The sequence below is a fragment of the Podarcis muralis genome, chromosome 5, assembly GCF_964188315.1.
Source record: "Podarcis muralis chromosome 5, rPodMur119.hap1.1, whole genome shotgun sequence".
Classification (NCBI taxonomy): domain Eukaryota; kingdom Metazoa; phylum Chordata; class Lepidosauria; order Squamata; family Lacertidae; genus Podarcis; species Podarcis muralis.
This window is the reverse complement of record NC_135659.1, coordinates 88,531,466-88,549,721: the sequence shown is the minus strand read 5'-3', so window position 1 is coordinate 88,549,721 and position 18,256 is coordinate 88,531,466. Positions and strand designations below refer to the sequence as shown.

Below are 18,256 nucleotides of genomic sequence, written 5' to 3'. Positions count from 1 at the left end.
GAAGGGGAAAAACATGATCCAGAGTGTGGTGCAAGTATGGTAAAATATTTTGGGAATTAACTCAATCAGGTCTCAGTGCTCTTTCATTCCCAGCATATTCCCATTAGTATAATAAAGTGGCAAAACAGCACCATTGATTCCTGGAAACACTTAGCGCCCTAAAACTTGATTTGCTAAATAAAAATGTTTGGTTAGAATGTTATTTCTACAGCACAGAGTCTTGTTTTGAAAACCACACTCTCTCTACAATTTATTATTCTCATTTGTACAAAAGACCTAAAGTATTCAGACTAAATGCAGGAGACCAGCATGCTGAGGGTTATGTTGTAAATCCAAATGTTTTGGAATTAACACACTTGCAAAAGAAAACCCTCCTCAAACATTATCTTCAGTTAGTAATTTAAAAAACCCTGAGCTTACCCAACGAAAGAGTTGCATAACTTCAACAAACCAAAATATTTCTCCACAGTAGAGATCCTTTAAAAGGGCCAACCAAGCACGGTTAATAGCAAAAGTCTAGTGTGGGGGAATTTATACTTTCATTTTGGCTTCACAGTGGAATTCGTGACACATCTTGGTCAATATAGACAGGATGCACATGTGTCCCTAAGACACTGAGTTGGCTTTATTGATAGAAGTGGTAGTAATTGTATTTCTGAGAGTTGCAATGAATACTTGGGGAAGAAAAGACACAATGGTTGTAAAAAGCCAGAAATTCCTGAAGCAGGTGACAGATGCAAATCCAGAATCCTCAATCCTGATTATTATTTGAACAGGAGGCTCCAACAAATAAATAGAAAAAAATAAAGTCCAAGGGAAAGATGAGCATTAGGTTGGAATGGTTCAAACGACTGCAAAATTAAGTCAGCTAAATTAGAGACAGAAGAAAACACAGAATTAAATAGCAAGCATCAAAGCTTTATGGGTTTTTTTGTATTAAAAATAAAAACAAAACAAAGAGAAAAAGCTGTTAAAATAAGACTTGCATTTACCAGACCACCAAACTGCAAAAACTTAAAAGAGACAGACTAACAAGAGGCAATACTGAGATGACACACACACACACACACACACACACACCGCTCTCCATTCATTTGCAGCCAAAACTGGTTCCAAAACACTCCCTTCACCCACCCAACTTAAAAAAAGGACCTCAAACATTTCCATTCATATAAAGCTTTATAGGTGGTGGATTTTAAACGGCGTGTGTGCCCGTGTATGGCATGCACACACGCCCTTTGTTACATATGCTTGCTTAATCTCTTCACCAATGGAAGGGGGTCTTTGCTACTGTTTAATAAAAGGCGATGCTTTTGTTTTTCTCAGTTCGTTCTTTGCAAATAGTTTCTATCCTTACTGATTTGTTTCTTGTATTATCTCCCCACCCCCACCCCCCACCCCAGGTTTAAGAGGTAATAAAAATAGGTTTGGCACTAAACTTAGGTTTTTTGTTTTTTACTTTTATAGCAAAAATTAAGGCTCACATTTTAAAGTGTGTGTGTGTGTGTGTGTTCTGCTCTATGGAATCCCATCAGGCACTAGCTAAGTCTTATACTGGCAAAGGTGTGTTTCTGGAACAGGCTTTGCAACGGATCGCAAACGTTCACAAGGCAGCTCATCCTACTACGTTAAAACGGACCGTCTGCTAAATTTGAATTGGCTACACCGCAGGCCCAGGCTGCTATCCAAAGGAGCTATTATGGGAGCCTGAGGGAATTGCGGACACAGCTAGGGCTTCCTCAGTTGCTTCGCACAACTGCAGTCCCCACAACTGATGAGGCAAGCTAGTTTTTTTAAAAAAAATATCAGACAGGGCTTGGCTCTCATCAGGACACTGCAGCAATGGGAAACGGGAAGAAAGTCTCAATGGCATGTTCTTGTCTTCGCCCCCTCACTTTCACAGCATTGAATTGTGTGTGTGTTTTGCAGTGAACAATGCAATTGTTTTTGTTCTACCTGGGTGAATGGTTCATACCTATTCTGCGTATATTAAAGGAGACAAGGAATCCCCCCCCCCCTAGAGAATTAATTACACCTGTCCTTGTCACGATCCTCAACACCTGTGGTTCTTAACGTTAAGGTTTCTGGCACTTGTAGAAATTATTGGCCACAGCACAGCTTCTAAAGTGGGACTTCTTCCCAAGAGAGAAACTAATGTCATGTCTGGTGGGATAAGCTAACGTGTAAAAAAGGCAATTAAAAAAATAATCGATGTATTGGAATCTAGATTTCCCCCTCGCCCCATTTTTCAGGGTGGGGCAAAGGGGTGGCTTGAGTTAATGTAGTTGATCTAGATGTACAGCGGTAATTTTAGACTTTGTACAAATTTGTACATGTAGGTTCAGACACATGAAAAAGTAATACGCTCACAAAGACATAAAACACCTAAGTATAAAATATAAAGCGGTGTAGTTACTAAAATTACATGCTCTCTTATTGCTACAGTGATTTTTGCTCTTTGTTAAAAAAACTGTACCACATGTTGTTCTAAGCATATGATTTGCATAAATTATTCAAGTTTAAGAAAAAAAAATCCACACTCCTCAACTTTAAGCTACTTATATAGTTAATATAAAACAAAAATTTAAAGTCTCTCTTTATTAAAAGAGAAATAAAATGTCGTTTGAAACTGAAATCGAGTGGCCAAATCCAGGGGCAAGGTAAATTACGTTGCAATTATGGGAGTCTTATGCCCACGCAGAAATAGTGGTGGTGGAAAATCATGTGACTGGCACAGAGACGGCCACCAGGCCTGTGCAATGCCTACGTGTTTGCTTTTTTTTTGTTCTGTTTTTGTCCTTTTGCACAAAAAAAAGACTATGAATGACAAAGACTAACATTTATAATTTGTAGCAAAATTTGGTTTATGTAGAAACAAGCCATGTTTTGCATTTGGATAGAGATTTAAATGAGTTAAAGCTAAAAATTAAAAAGCATGATGCTGCAACATCTGGTCACTTGTTGTAGACCTCACTTTTAAAGTGGTTACGTTTGCACGATTTGTACTTTTTTTTTTTTAATACTAAACAGTATTTTTTCCCCCTCCTCCTTTTATAAACCAGAAAAAACCCTAAACTACAGATAAATTTTCCCTACCTTGAGCAACTGCTGCAGATAGGGTTGACAAAGCTGTACAGCGCAATCAAACATACTTACATCTTAGCTCATTGCACGGGTACAGCCATAATCAAGGCACAAAGATCTTCTACAAGTTATTTTTTTTTCAATAAAGTTGTACAAAATAATACATTTTACAGTCTGTACAAGAATAATAATCCAGCAGTAAAATAAAAATTGGGAAGAGAGGTTACGGGAAGGCAATAGAAGGAGAAGGGGAGAGAGAAAGAAAGAAGGGGAGATTGTGAGGACGACAGTCCAGATAATGATTTATATATATATGTATATATATATATATATCTATATAGCAGACAGGATCATCAGTGGACAAACTGAAAAAACAGTGTGTGGTTAACTCTTTCTGCAATCACAGGCCATAATGCAGTTCATTTAGCAACGTCCCCAGTCACCAGAGGACCGCCATGGTTCAACAACACCTTTCTGAAGGTAGCAGTTGGTTTTCTACTGTCTAGATCTGCTGTAGAATTGTCAGTATTTCCGCTCAAAAGTCACATTCAGAGGCAGAGAACCAAACTCAAGCGCCTGTCCTTTCAACTTGGTCTGTGACTTGGCACCTTCTTGAGTCTGATGCAGTGAATGGATAACAAAGTTGAAATCATGGGATATAGGATTATGCCCACAAACAGTGCTAATTACCTAAGTTCTCTCTCCCATTTTCTCTTTTGTTTGTTTGCTTTTTTAATATTTAACTTTAATCCCAAATCCTCTCAGGTGTTCCACTTTCAGGGTGTTATTTATTATTATTATTATTTTGTTAATGACAGTGTTAAGAGGGAAAAAAACGCCCCCTCCCTCCCGCCCCCGCTCGCAGAAATGGCCTTTTACATTTCATGGGCCGTCTCAAACTGTTCCAAGGGGGTGAAACAAGCAAGCTTAGAAGTGCTGCTATTTGTCCAGCAAGGAGAAAAGGTTGAGGGATGCAAATCAGAGGGAGATTGCAACAGTTTTTCTTCCACCCTATGTGGGCAAGGTTTTTTTTTTTCTTTTTAATAAGGAATAAGGAGTCCAAAACAGAGAAAAAGTGCTCTCCATCACAATAACTCATATTGACGAAGGTGCATCCGTTGGATAATGTCCCGACAGTCATTGAAAACCCTCCGGATGTTTTCTGTATCCACTGCACAGGTGAAGTGAGGGTAGCAGTAGTGTCTTCCATCTCCACTTGCTGTGCTGATTCTCTGCAAGAGGGACAAACAATCGGTATGTATGTCAAAAGCATGAGAGGTCGTGGAACAGGGTTAATGAGAATTGTTCCTCATAGTGCCTTATCTCTTCCCCCCAACACCCCCGGCTCCAATAATTCGATTTCCATGGCAAAATGTCGAACAGAACAGAACTATGTCGGAACAAGTGACAGGAAAACTTACAAAGATGCTAATTATTTGCCATTACCGAAATGTCAGACTGATAATTCACTACAGTGGTACCTCTAGTTACGAACTTAATTTGTTCCGGAGGTCCGTTCTTAACTTGAAGCTGTTCTTAACTAGAGGCGTGCTTTTGCTAATGGGGCCTCTTGCTGCTGCTGTGCCGCCGACACACCATTTCTGTTCTCATCCTAGGGTAAAGTTCTCAACTCGAGGTAACTCTTCCAGGTGAGCAGAATTTGTAACCTGAAGCGTTTGTAACTCGAGGTACCCCTGTACAAAATGTGCAATTTTCTTTCAAAACCTGCTAGTATCCAGGTAGAGAAAGGACACTTTTTCTAAACCAACATTCTTCTGTGTCACTACCAATGATCACTGACACAAAATCATTATTCAGCAAAACCAATACGCCAATCCCTGTCCTTAGGAGTGTGTCCTGGTGGTCAAAAGCAGCATTGGACCTCCCTCCTTCCAGGCTAAAAGAGAGAGCTCTGACCTCAGAGAAGTAGAGGTGATGTTGGATCGCCCCGTCCCTGCCATAATGTACACAGCCCCTGATGCTCCCGGAGGACCCCTGGTCCTTCCAGAGTCATGCTGGAGGTGGACCAAGGAAAGACACTAGTCCAAAGGATTCATTACCTTCCCAGTCCCCTGACAATGTACCAGACCCAAGGAGAAAATCACGTTAACCTGAGAATTGGCCTACTTCAATTCTATTTAGATCTCTCCCGCTCAGAAAAAGCAAGAGCGCTACTTTTACCATCTCTTCTGCCCTGCCAGCAAGAACCCATAGAAGCACAGGGTAAGGTGGAAGAAATTCCTGTAGCATCACCCCTCCACCACCTCTCTTCAAACCTTAAGAATGCACTATAGATGTACCGTTCCAGAATGGGATTATGCTATGGATGAGCTGCACAGCTAAATCCATCCATTTCGGTCTTGCTACAACTCGCTTGTCGGCCACTGCATCACATTTTGTTCCCCTGCATGTATTTTGTGCACCTCGCTCCCCCTCCCAAGTAAAATACACATTTTCACCAGTGAAATACATATCTGCATGCATCTTTCTTTATTAAACAAACAAACAAGGAAGCAAGCAAGCACAAACTATATTTTACACACTTAAATGCATGGCAGAATCTGCAAGCGTGACCGGGTTAGTTCTGCTGCAAAAAGCAAATGAAACAAATCCTGCCCCATACGTAAGTTTACGTGAGGGAAAGGTGATAGCAGGACAAGCCCAAGACTTTTGCCACTGAAAGCACACAATGAGAGGGGGAATGCACCCATATCTCTCCCAACATCACAGAAGGTGTTGGGATACAGCCTCTAGAATTCTCCTCCGCTGCTGCTTGTAAAAAATAATAATAATGCCACTAACCCAAGCAGCTGATCTTGCAAATGAAAAGACATGCAGCTCTAAATGCAGTTGCACGCATTCGATTCGCGCAGTGAAAATGGCAAAAACAGCCTGAAAAGAGAACTAAAACTGCAAAAATGGAGTGAAAAGTGAAGGGAAAATGGCTAGCAATCCCAGGAGATTTTGCTGGTTTTTAAAAGGGGTTTCCAGAGGTTTAGAGAGTTGTTTACAGGCTTTTCAGATGGTGTTCCCCACGATACACGATTTCACATACATGCATGGTACCTGGGGACATAACCCCCATGTAAATGGGGAGTCGCCTGTACCAGAATGGATTGCATTTAAAAGCAAAGGAGGGTGCAGTCGGGGGAAGATACTCTTAGGAATACGGAGGAAAGCATACTTACAAGAAATTCATCTCTAATAAAATACTTGGCCCTTGTAACTCTAGGATCCTCACCAGGTTCCGGTATTGCTGCTCAATTAAAAAAAAACACACAAGAAGATTATCTTAAAATAGGGATTCATATAAATATCTTGGCTTGGATCCAAAGAAGTGAAAGGAATCAATAGCTTAGCGCTAGTGGAATGCTTCTCAAGAGTGCACAACCACAATCTCGCAGGGGTTGCGTTATAGCACGAGAAACACCGTGAATAAGGAAGTTATAGGATGTGGCATATAGACTCTAGTGGGCCGTAAAAGGGAATTGAAAGCACATTGCGCAAATCTTGGTCAGGAGTCTGCAAAAATGGAAGGACTTTTTGGGATTTTGGATCACTTTTGTAAACAGCCCTTTCGCAAGCAGAAGAGGCTTTCGGATAATGAAAGGACATCTTTGGATCCAAGCTCTTATAATTTATGCACTGTCATCTAAAACTGTCTCTCTCCCTACCCCCCCCCCCCCGGCTTCTACATGCTTTTGGACTACGACTCCCAACCATGTTTGCTGAGGCTGATGGGAGTTGAAGTCACCAGGTTGAGAAAGGCTGATCTAAAATCTATTGGGTTGAATGCAACTAAGTTACTGCGCAGAACAGAATGGGGTAGGAGGTTTGGGGGGGGGGGGAGAGGAACTTCTGTTGCGCGAGTAGAAGTCATTTCACTTGCAAAATGACTTGGCTAGATGCAACCCACTATCTGGAAACTCTTCAATATAAGGTATCATTGGCATTGTTTTAACCAGATAAAGCATTCACCTTGTTTGAACTGCAACCGGCCTGATTGGAGGCGAAAGGCAGTTGTATCAAAGAAACAAAATGACATTTAATAACCGTGTACAGTTGTGCATCAAACAGGAGACAAATCTTGCATAATCTGACACTTTACAAAATATTAATAGATTGAAAATAGCAAGCACGTGTTGTCTACCACTTAAGACCTACAGAGCAGAATTCATCACTAATGCAGAACTTCCTTCCTTCTCCTGACCCTCATTCCCCAGTCTAAGATAACTGAATGCTAGAGAGTCTATTTTGCTATTAGGGCTGTGCAAAATGTCGAGTTTCTTACCATCATCTGGTGTAGTGTAGCGATCGAATTCTGGAAAGTAGTCTTCAATCTTAGATTTCCCTGCCAAAACCTTCTCTGCTAGCAAATCCTGCTTGTTCAGGAAAAGAATTACTGAAATGGTCCGTAGCCACCTACAGAAAATGAAAGCCAATGTACTGTTAAAAGCTGCGGCCAAAATAAACGAAATAAAGCAGTATAAACCATGGCAACAGCATCTGTGCATTATCTGGAAACTATAGGCGGTGAACATTTTAGGCGCGTCCAACTGACACATGATCACCGTCGCGGGGGTCCTTTTGTACCCAGAAGAAAGAGAAATGGGGAAGTAATTGGGGGGGGGGGCACTCTTATATGCATGCCACTGACGCATGCGGGGGCCAGAAACAGAACCCCTGTGCAAAATGCTCCCCACCTGTATTCCCAAAAGTTTTCCTGCTTGCCTCAAATACTTCTCTCTCACTCTTTTTAGTCAATTTTTGTTGAGTTAAAATGGATACATCCATACAGTATTTGCCATTACAAGCTTACAACATGAAAGAAAGAAAGAAAGAAAGAAAGAAAGAAAGAAAGAAAGAAAGAAAGAAAAGAAAAGAAAAATGCAAGATAAGGACAAGTGTATAAAAATCAAGGGGGGAAAAAAGAATAGAAAATAGCATACGTAATTATGGAATTCCTCAACATTAAGTATTTTGTTAATGAAATGATTATTCACACAATTAGATATAAAAAGTGCTGCAAATATTTAAAAAGACTTCCAAGTATTCTCATTGTGCTTTATCTGTTACCGCATAGTTACCTGTTTCTTGTGATTTTTCATTATACCTCAGTTACCTTTTATGAATTTCAAGGATCAGTCTAATTCTGCCAGGAGATTTCTGTTTACACCATAATTTTTTAAGTATTCTTTATATATTCTCTATTCCTTATAAACTCTCTGTTTTGTCTGACCTCGTAACTCTTCCTGTCATCTTTGCTAGCTGCAGGTAGATTAGATTCTGCCAATCCACTATACTGGGTATTGAATGACTCTTCCAGTTTCTTGCCACTAGTATTCTGACAGCTTTGACCATTATCCCATACATGGTCAATGGTCTTTTTGCTTTTCCAAATTCCTTTGGCAGCATGCTTAGGAGGAAAATTTCCGGTCTTTTTAAAAAAGTAAGTTCAAGTAGTTTTTTTGAGTTCCTCACATATATTATTCCAAAATTCACGGATTTCTATACAATTGCACCACATACTCTGGTTTCTCTTCAGATTGTATAAATCTTTCGCCTTTTACTCAAATACTCACTAGTACGATCATTTCACTAAATAAATGCATAAACTCCTCTATTTTATATTTACACCATTTTAGCACTCTACACAGTATTTTTGCTGTCACAACTCAATTATAATATAGCATTGCTAATTAAGGGTACGACTGATCAGATCTGAAGAGACGGACCTGTTGTTCCAGATACTCTTGAAAAGGTTTAATGCTTCTTGAAGCCGGTTGGTCTGATTGTCTTCTCGTATAACCATATTGTAGCTACTGCTGGCCACCACAAATATGATAGCAGTCACATCTAAAAGAAACAAAAACAAAATAATCTGTAACACCACAAAACCTTTGCAAGCCTTCTCTGTGCTCTAATCTCTTTCTGGTGGAAAGGAATGGTAGAGCATGGGGGAGAATGGAGGAGAGGACAAAATTTAAGATCTTCTAGGCACATGCGGGACGTCAGAATGTAAACGGAAAAGGGTTGTATGAGGGCACAAAAGATCAGAAGGACAAGATGTAAACGGAGCTGGAGATGATATCATGTACATTGCCAGGACAAAATATTCACTATGTAGCTTGTATGATGCATTTTCAATCTTACCATTAAAACACTGGATCCATTTTCGGCGTTCATCTCTTTGCCCGCCAACATCAAACATGCTAGAAAGGAAAATAAATGTGTGAGTGACCCATTAGAGCTTCTCTTATTTAAACTGAGTGTCTGAGCCAGCGAAGCAGTGTATTTGACACAATCAAGTGACTTTAGATCCTTCCCTCTCAACTAGGGTCCACCAAAACGAGAAGTTAAAATTATGTGGAGCTCTGCAGGCTCTGACAACTTATACAAAGGCCTTAGTAGCATGTTAATCAAAAGGTACTCTTCCAATTATCACTTTTACAAGTTGAAACTTGATTAAATATTTGGTGCATGTTGTTGTTGTTGTTGTAGTACTAAAAATGCATGAATCTTTTTGCAATCCAATCTAGAGGATTCTATCCAAAACAGTTATCCCACTGTACTTACACAAGATTTTACCTAATTATCACATGGTAAATATGTTTGAATAGCTTAGCTTAATCAAGTCTGAATTGGAGTGCCGTGTTTAGTTATACTTACTGGAAGTTTACTTTGTCCACCTGAAACTTGGTTTCAAATATTCCTGATGTCAGAACTCTGCATCTAAGAAGGTCCTTAAAGAAAATGGGGGGGGGGGGGAAAGGCCAGTTACTAATAAGGAGTCCCCTGCCCTCTCCCCACAATGTGGTGGGCTTGAAAAGAAAACGAGCCTGAATGACAGACAGAACAGTATTCTATTGGGGGGAGATCAGAATAAGCAGCACTATCAAAGGGTTGGTTGGCATTTAGGCTGAGACCCTACCTGCCTGCGGACTGTCTCGCCAGAGAGGTGCATGCTCTAGTTATCTCCCGCTTGGACTACTGCAATGCGCTCTATGTGGGGCTACCTTTGAAGGTTACCCGGAAACTGCAATTAATCAGAATGTGGCAGCTAGACCGGTGACTGGGAGTGGCCGCCGGGACCATACACCGGTCCCGAGAGATCTGCATTGGCTCCCAGTACGTTTCCGAGCACAATTCAAAGTCTTGGTGCTGATCTTTAAAGCCCTAAACGGCCTCGGTCCTGTATACCTGAAGGAGCGTCTCCACCCCCATCGTTCACTGAGATCCAGCACCGAGGGCCTTCTTGGTAGTGGCGCCCACCCTGCGGAATGCCCCCCCATCAGATGTCAAGGAAATAAGCAGCTATCCTATTTTTAAAAGACATCTGAAGGCTGCCCTATTCAGGGAAGTTTTTAATATTTAATGCTTTATTGTTTTTAACACTCGATTGGGAGCCGTTGAGAGTGGCTGGGGAAACTCAGCCAGATGGGCAAGGTATAAATAAGAAATAAATTAATAATAATAATAATAATAATAATAATAATAATAATAATAATAATAATGGCATGTGAGTAAAAGGGGATTGAACACAGAAAAATAGTGAGCAAACATAGGCCTATGTGGTCCGGGACCAGCGCATCTGAAAAGCTGCTTCCCCCAGAACACCCCACGCCAGACACTTAGACTTGTGGAGATCTGTTGATGGTGGCATATGCCCCTGCAGGATGGAATCCTGCCACTCAAGCAGGTGCTTTTAGTACTGGGGCACCAGTGCTCTGGCATTCACTTCCTTCACAGCCCAAACACTGTCATATTGTTGAAAACTCTCCCCCCCCCCAGTCTTCCCAAATTAGCCTATTTTACTTCTGCAGTTTTCAATTCTTGTTAGTTTATGATCTGCATTATGTTTTCTATTCTATTTCTATATGCCTTAAAAAAAAAGTGGCTGTGTTATTTAGCTGCACTGGTATTTTGCATTTTTATAGTCTACTGTCGGGCAGAGCTGGGTTTTATTTGACGTTGTAAGGTGCTTTGTCGAGGACGTTCCCGAAACTCAGAGCATAAATGTTTAAACAAATGTGTCAACTTGTTTTCTCACAAGCCGTTTTACTCACCTGGTCAGACGGTGTGTATTCATTTTGCTTGACTATGTCAATCTTGTCTAGAAAACTAGAGAAGAAAAATTATCTGCATTGGTAAAATTGCATAATAGCCGTTGCTAACATTCTTTTATAATCTACTGTTGTTTACAGGTGTTTCTTGAGGTTTCATTAAATATTTTTATTTTTGATTTTCTTTCTTTCATATTTTGATTTTCTTTATATGTTGGGAAAGCACACGTTATTTTAAAAGTAAGCTGTTAAAGTAACAAGAAAATGTATTTATCAGTGTCATCCAGCAGAGGGCCAGAAACACAGCTTCCACATCACCGAGTCGTATTAAAATAGCCATGAGATCGAAGTATAAGCTATAAATAAAGCCAAACTGCAGTATTATCTCACCCCATTGTGGGTCTCCCTCACTTAGCGTAGCGCACAGTTTAGGATATTTCCACATGACATAGAATGATTAATTTGGTGTCTACTAAAGTAACCGCACTGATTACTTTTTTAAAAAAGTAAAGAGAAAGAAAAAGAAAAGATGGCTGAAAGGTACCCATGCAGCCTGAGATACTCCGATTCTTTAAAAGGTCTGAACGGTTTTGGTACGTGTGTTTTACATGTAACAGTCACAATTGAAGACATGCTATTTCCCTAATGATAGAGGACAGAATAAGCTGCGTATGGGGTGATTGAGTTTCTATTGCTACTTTGCATACTGTACTTGAATCATCCCTTATGGGGGGGGGGGGGGCTCCCACCGCGGCAGCAGCCAGGAATGTGCAAAACGCAGACTTCAATTACTAGTACAAATAGGTAAGATGTTTGGGTTTCAAAATGGTCAGGTAGTTCCCCTGCAGACAGAAGGCAGAAATCTGGAATACCTTGTAAGTATGATCCGAAATGAAAAGAAGTAAGCAACTTACTTCTTCGTATACACTAACAACCCTTCGATTGGGGCTTAAGCAGGAGGGTGGGATTTATGTGCAGTAACGTCAGGTGTGGGGAACCTGTGCCCCCCCTCCCAGATGTGGTTGGACTCCTATTCCCATGTTATGCATGTGAATAATGATGCATAATGATAATCATAATGTTGTAACTCAAGCATAGAATATTCACATACATGTGCCTTAAAAAACTCGGAAGGCAAAAGAAATGAAAAATAAAAATGTATGCGTGGGGAGAAAGATGAAACCATTAAGGTTAAATAGGGCTTTATAGCTTAGGAAAGAAACTGCCTTGGTGGTTGCAATATGGGACTTCTAAAATGAGTAATTCTAGGTGCATAACCAAAGCAACAAAGTCATACTAAACACACACACACACACACACACACAAATATAATTCTTTGTCTTAAGAGGAAATACTCCTTCACAAGATTTGAAATTAGCCCGTGAAACTGATATCATCATATTATAGTGAGCAGTATTACTCGCTTTTTAAAGGATTTCCAGAGAGAACTAAAGTCTATTGCGTGCTATTAGCTAGGATAGTTAAAATCTCACTCCTTATAATCAGAGGCAGGATTTGTTCAGATGTAATTCTAAACCACGGTTTAGTATTATGTAAGCAAGTCTACTCAAATCTTGGGCTTGTGTCTCCCCCTCCACTTGCCAGGAGGAGGTGCCTGAAAACACTCTGCGTCCTGTTTTAAATAAGTTTTTAAACGATGGCTTGGTCCTGACTTTTTTTTAACCAAGCAGCTGAAACTGACAAGGGCTTGGGTGTAATGTTCTAATCATTAGAGGCTAAGATCAAAAGCAGCAACTTTCAATCTCCTCCCTTGGAACTGATCTGAGTGGGAGGAGGGGAGGGGAGCCTGGGGCTTGAGTATAATTGTGTCCCAAAAGACTCGCATGTGTCAATATCAGTAGAAAGAATGCTGGACAGAATCAGCAGATAGGACCACTTGCCTAACCCAATTTAGTAATTCTTGGGCTCCTTATGTAGCCTGTCCCAGTGGCTCTAATGGGTCTCCGTAACAAAAGATTACTACTTACATGTGAAGATGACATTAAAATAAAGACTTGAAATCAAATTACAATTTACAATGAATTGCCTTAAAATTATGTACCATTTCAGAAGGGGGGGGGGTAGGAGTCAGAACTATACATACTCAAATTCACAGAACAAAACTGCTTTCATCGGATTGTGTTTTGAGACAATACCACTACGTAAAAGATGGAGACGTCACAGAAAACCTGGGCCATTTATCCACATACTGCCTTTCTCAGATTCACCTTAAATCTGTTCCTGACCTCTTCTTCCACTACAGCAATGTTGAACAATGAGCTTTAAAAAATCTGACTACAAACACAAGTGCTTCTCTTCCTTCACATTCGCCTCATATTAGATGTCAAAAGCAACTTCTAAAACTTGCAATGTCTTCGTGTCTCACGTGTTTAATCAGAGTATTATATATTACCCTGTATCTGCATACTTGGTGGATAGCATGAGTTTTTTAGGGTATTACACTGATATTCTTGACAACTGAATCCTTCTCTGTGCGATGTAGGAACGGAACATGCTGCGGAAATACAAATTACTTCTTCTCATTTAATTGGCCAATGTGTCTAACTATATGTTCCAACTAGCGATGGGTAGGCTCTCTACAACTCACATTAGACTGCCTCAAAATAAGGCAAGCTAATTCTCCCCAAATTAAGCAGCAGCTTGGCTGATTTCTGAACCAATCTGAAACAGTTTCCAGCTAGAGTTAACAGAGGCTTGCACTCCTCAGAACGTAAACCCCATGTAAATTGGGAGTTGCCCGTGTAACACCTTATGTGCTGGATCTACACTGACTACCAACCTGCTACTGGGCCAAGTTCAAGGTTTTCATACTAACATAAAAGGGCCTATACAGCTTGAGGCCAGGCTATTCGAGAGACCACCTTTATCCCTTACATAATCTGTAGTTCACTACATTCTGCAAGGAAGTCTTTCCTTGGAATTCCTAAAATATGAAAAGCTGACTCCGTAGCAACTTGGAGCAGAGCTTTCAGTGTGTTCAATTCTCTTCTGTGGACCAGTGTCCCTGCTGAGGTACAACAGTCTCCCACTATTTGTAGTTACTGGAAACAACTGAAGACGTTCTGGTTTTAAGAAGCTTTTGCAGAAGATTAGGGGGCGGGGGAAAAAAGCTTCTGTGTTTATAAGGATTGTTTTTAAACCTATCTTTGGTCATTTTTAAATTTATGGTTATAAAGCAACTGGAAATGTATATGAAAGCAGACTTATAAATTAACAAAATGCTATACATATTACACATTTTATACACACACACACACACACACACACACACACACACACACGACACTCTGAATTCAAGTAAGATCCCCAGTGAGTGAGATTCACCGTAAAAGTGCACCAGCAGCAAAAATTAAAAAAAATTCTCAAGTGACAGGGGCTTTTGAGATGGCTGGGTTAGGTTATTATTTTTATAAAGTGTGGAGGTACACCAACAAATGACAACATGCTGTGCTAAATGCATGGTAATTATTATGGACTCCAAACTGTAGTGTTTAAATCATGATGTCAATGTATATTTCAGGAGGAGGGTATGGGCACCGGAAGTCATGCTAATTTAGGAGTGCAATCCCTTTTGGCCTCAGGTTTTCCACACGATATTAAAAGTATCATTTTTACAGCAAATGCCCAGAAATGTTGTTCTTATTTCCCTACTCAATGCCATTGCTTTTGGACATGCTGACACGGTTAGAAAACGAAAAAGAGATTTCCAAATATTGAAGCAGAAAAACACACACACCACGCAACTGTCTTGCTGTTGTTTATGCAGACTATTTTTAGGCCTGTGATTTCCTTGAAAAACACCAGTGACACAGGAGAGGCAGCACTAGAACACTTTACAGGAGATTGACTCCAATGGCTACATGCACGGTGGGTAGAAGTCTGAATGCTATAAAAAATTCATTCTGCCCAAAATATAACCACCACCATTCAAAAACAGAACTCATTCAGACAGAGGAAAGCCCGACATTGTGTGATAGTTGCTAGACAAACTCACATCCTCTCCAAATGTAGTATTTATGCTTAAAAGGGGGGGGGGGGGGAGAAGAAGAAGAGGAGCACATATTAAGCTAAGCTCCAAGAGCCCTAAGTTCCGTACAATGGCTGGATAGGTGTCCCAAAGGCCAAAGGAAGGGCTAACTATGCTCTTTAGGGTTTTCAAAAAAAGCAGCAAGCTCTCTGAGAAACTTTCTGGATATGCCACATACAATGCTCAAATGAAAATCTCAGATGAAATAAACTTTTGTTATTAGTACTAGGGATCCCAGAGCACTCTAAAATGGTCTTGGACTGACACAGAATAGTAAACTACAATTTTTAAGAAAAACCGAAAGTGTTGTTTGTCTCAATCCAGCCCAGCTGGATTGTTTTCTAGGAATCAACCACCATGGTTTGCTTTTAACTTATGAACCACAGGCTTGTTTAAGCTATGGTTTTACATTGTGTATGAATTTGACAGTCTTGCTTAACCATGGCTTATCTGGCCACCTTATCTGAGATGCTCGCCAAACTATAGAGGCGTGAGACATCAGCAGTAGGAAGATGAAGTGCCCTCTCCCTTCATTCTCTTCTAGGAGAAATCTGTATGTTGCTTTAAGACTCCCTGAAGGTGAGGAATAGTGACAAGACAGCCTATTATATTGTGTGATTTAGCTTCATTTAATTTAGGATTCTGTCTTTCCACAGAAAGTAGAGGGAAAGGACAACTTCTCACTAGGCACATACTTCTCTGCAGCCAAGGCAGCTGATGTGAAACCAGGCTTTATATCTTGCAAAGCTTTCACAACGGCTGGGAACTAAACCTGCCTTTTACACATTTCTTTTGATACTGTAAGCATTTATTTGGGGCCTGCCTCGATTTAATTCAATGGCATAAGATGGATTGCAGGAACGTGACACCCCTTTGTATTTTTTCCCTATATATACAGTGGAAAAAATTGGGAGGGGTTGCTTCTAAGACAACTATAAATATATTTTTAAATGTCTCAAGAGTGCAAGAGCTAAAATTAAAGGCTAACCCTCTCCCCCAACATTCACCAACTTTTAGATTACAAGAGCTTCTTCTTTAGTAACTTTGGCACATGCAGGTGCTCCTGCATACTTGGCAATCACAGTTTGTGTTCATGTTCTGAGCATCTGAATCAGTGACTGAGCACTGCTGCACCAGAAAAAGACGACTATGGAAATATTAACATGCAGCTCCCAAAGCAAAAGATTCGTCCATTTACCCAACCGGAAAAGAATCAAAAGGAGTCATTAAAAACATAAATAAATCCAGTACTTCTGCCACTTATTAGCTCTACTTGTTCTGAATGTGTTTGGGAGGTAAAAAAAATCCAAGCCCCTCTCCTTTAAGTATTAATTCATTTTACATGGACTAAAAAAAAAAAGGGGGGGGGAGGAAGGGAGGGAGGGAGGGAGGGAGGGAGGGAGGGAGGGAGGGAGGGAGGGAGGAAGGAAGGAAGGAAGGAAGGAAGGAAGGAAGGAAGGAAGGAAGGAAGGGTGGGTACCAGTAATCTTGCCTTCTGAGAAACAGTCATTTGAATATTTAGTTGGTGTGAACTAATGAGAGGTTGACATACACATATAAATTCTCAATCTCAAATGTAAAATACTTTTTGTTTACCAAAATAATAAGAATAAGAATAATCTTAAAACAAGACAATGTTTAAGATTAGGAAGAGAAAGCTTGTAGCGACACCATCTATGGGAATATGATCTTTCCTTCTAGACTTCTGACATTTCTGTATCTTTTCTCTATACCATAATGTTATGCCGGAAGTACTTCTGTACAAATTCCAAGTTTATTTTCAAACTGCACATTAAAAAAAAAAGTACTTTTGGGTTTCCCATTTTCTTTAAGCATAATGCGCATTTGAATTTCTTTTCCAAAGGACAATTATGTTCCTAAATTCTTCCCTACTAAAGATCGGGGCAAATCTGCCATTTCAAGTTTAAAATGTGGTTGCGTGGTGAGTCCACAAGAGCAGAGAATGGAATTATCATTTTCGGTCTCTTCTTAAACTTCTGGTTTTACCTCCTCACTTTAACAAGATATGCTCACATTTAATTGTCATAAAAGGTGCATAAGCAAAAATGTTCTTTTTCTTTATGCGAACATCAAAGAATTAACAAATTTAAAACTCACACACTGAAAAGAAAAGTTAGACAAAACTTGCCAACAAAGGACTGTCTGCCTCAATGAAAGGGGGATGTTATGCCAAAAACAAGATACTTAAAAATGTAAACTGAATTTAGAATAAACAGCATTGTGCCCTCCTCTCTCGACAAAATAATCCCATTTAGATTCTAAGAACCAGACAAAATTAATGCGAAAAGCAAGGAACCAAAAGCAACTTTTTTCTGACTCTATTTTAAGCACTGCAATCTATTTTTTCAACCATCTATGTATACAACAGCCCTATGAGGGAGAGGCATGTATTATATATTCATATGCATGAAGAAAGAGACTACGTATGATAAGACTGAAAGAATGGTTTGCTTACAGGCTTATCAGTTTATGCCTGAAGTGAGATTTGAACAGAAAACTTCCCAATTCACTGTCTTAGCCACTATACATCCATGCAAACTCTGTTTAAAATATTAGAAAAAATTATAAATTCTCAAAACCCCCCCAAAACTACCATTTGTCTGCAGAAATAAAACCACACCTTTCAGCTCAAATGATAAAAATGATGGATGTTTCGTGTTTAAAAGTGCTAACAACTGAAGTGCATATGTTAACTTCGAAAGCAGTTTCGAATAAAAGCACTGTGCAAAAAAGGTCCATCTCTGAATAAAAGTTACATACATGAAATACATTTTGGAGTTTGTGGGAGAAACAGCAAACATGGGTGCAACATAAAAACAGCTTTCACAACGGGATCAGCTTTAATTACAGAATAACTCCAGCCACTTGGGAAGTGGAGGAGGACCACTGGTCAAAATTTCAAACAAATAATGAAAAAGCAGTGAACTATGATTCAATATACTTGGTATCGTCTTGTGTTAATCTTTTTTTTTGCAGTTCCTTATATGGTGTGTGAATTCAAAAGAGCATTTAAAATAATAATAATAATAATAATACAAAA

General features: G+C 39.8%; 1 protein-coding gene across 6 annotated transcripts in view; it reads right to left on the bottom strand.

The window, feature by feature from the left end:
* Window positions 1–897: 897 nt before the first annotated feature.
* The window catches only part of GNAS (GNAS complex locus), a 177,016-nt gene continuing 159,657 nt past the window's right edge, over window positions 898–18,256 (bottom strand). For 4 of the 6 annotated variants that reach the window (XM_077929316.1, XM_077929321.1, XM_077929318.1 and 1 more), the window contains exons 6-12: window positions 11,151–11,205; window positions 9,754–9,827; window positions 9,238–9,296; window positions 8,820–8,940; window positions 7,376–7,506; window positions 6,273–6,343; window positions 898–4,316 (exon numbers count right to left, since the gene is read on the bottom strand). In XM_077929316.1, the coding sequence (XP_077785442.1) occupies window positions 4,170–4,316; window positions 6,273–6,343; window positions 7,376–7,506; window positions 8,820–8,940; window positions 9,238–9,296; window positions 9,754–9,827; window positions 11,151–11,205 (658 nt within the window). In that variant the 3' untranslated portion in view covers window positions 898–4,169. The remainder of the gene's footprint in view (window positions 4,317–6,272; window positions 6,344–7,375; window positions 7,507–8,819; window positions 8,941–9,237; window positions 9,297–9,753; window positions 9,828–11,150; window positions 11,206–18,256) is intronic. The other 2 variants (XM_077929317.1, XM_077929319.1) reach the window with 1 other exon arrangement.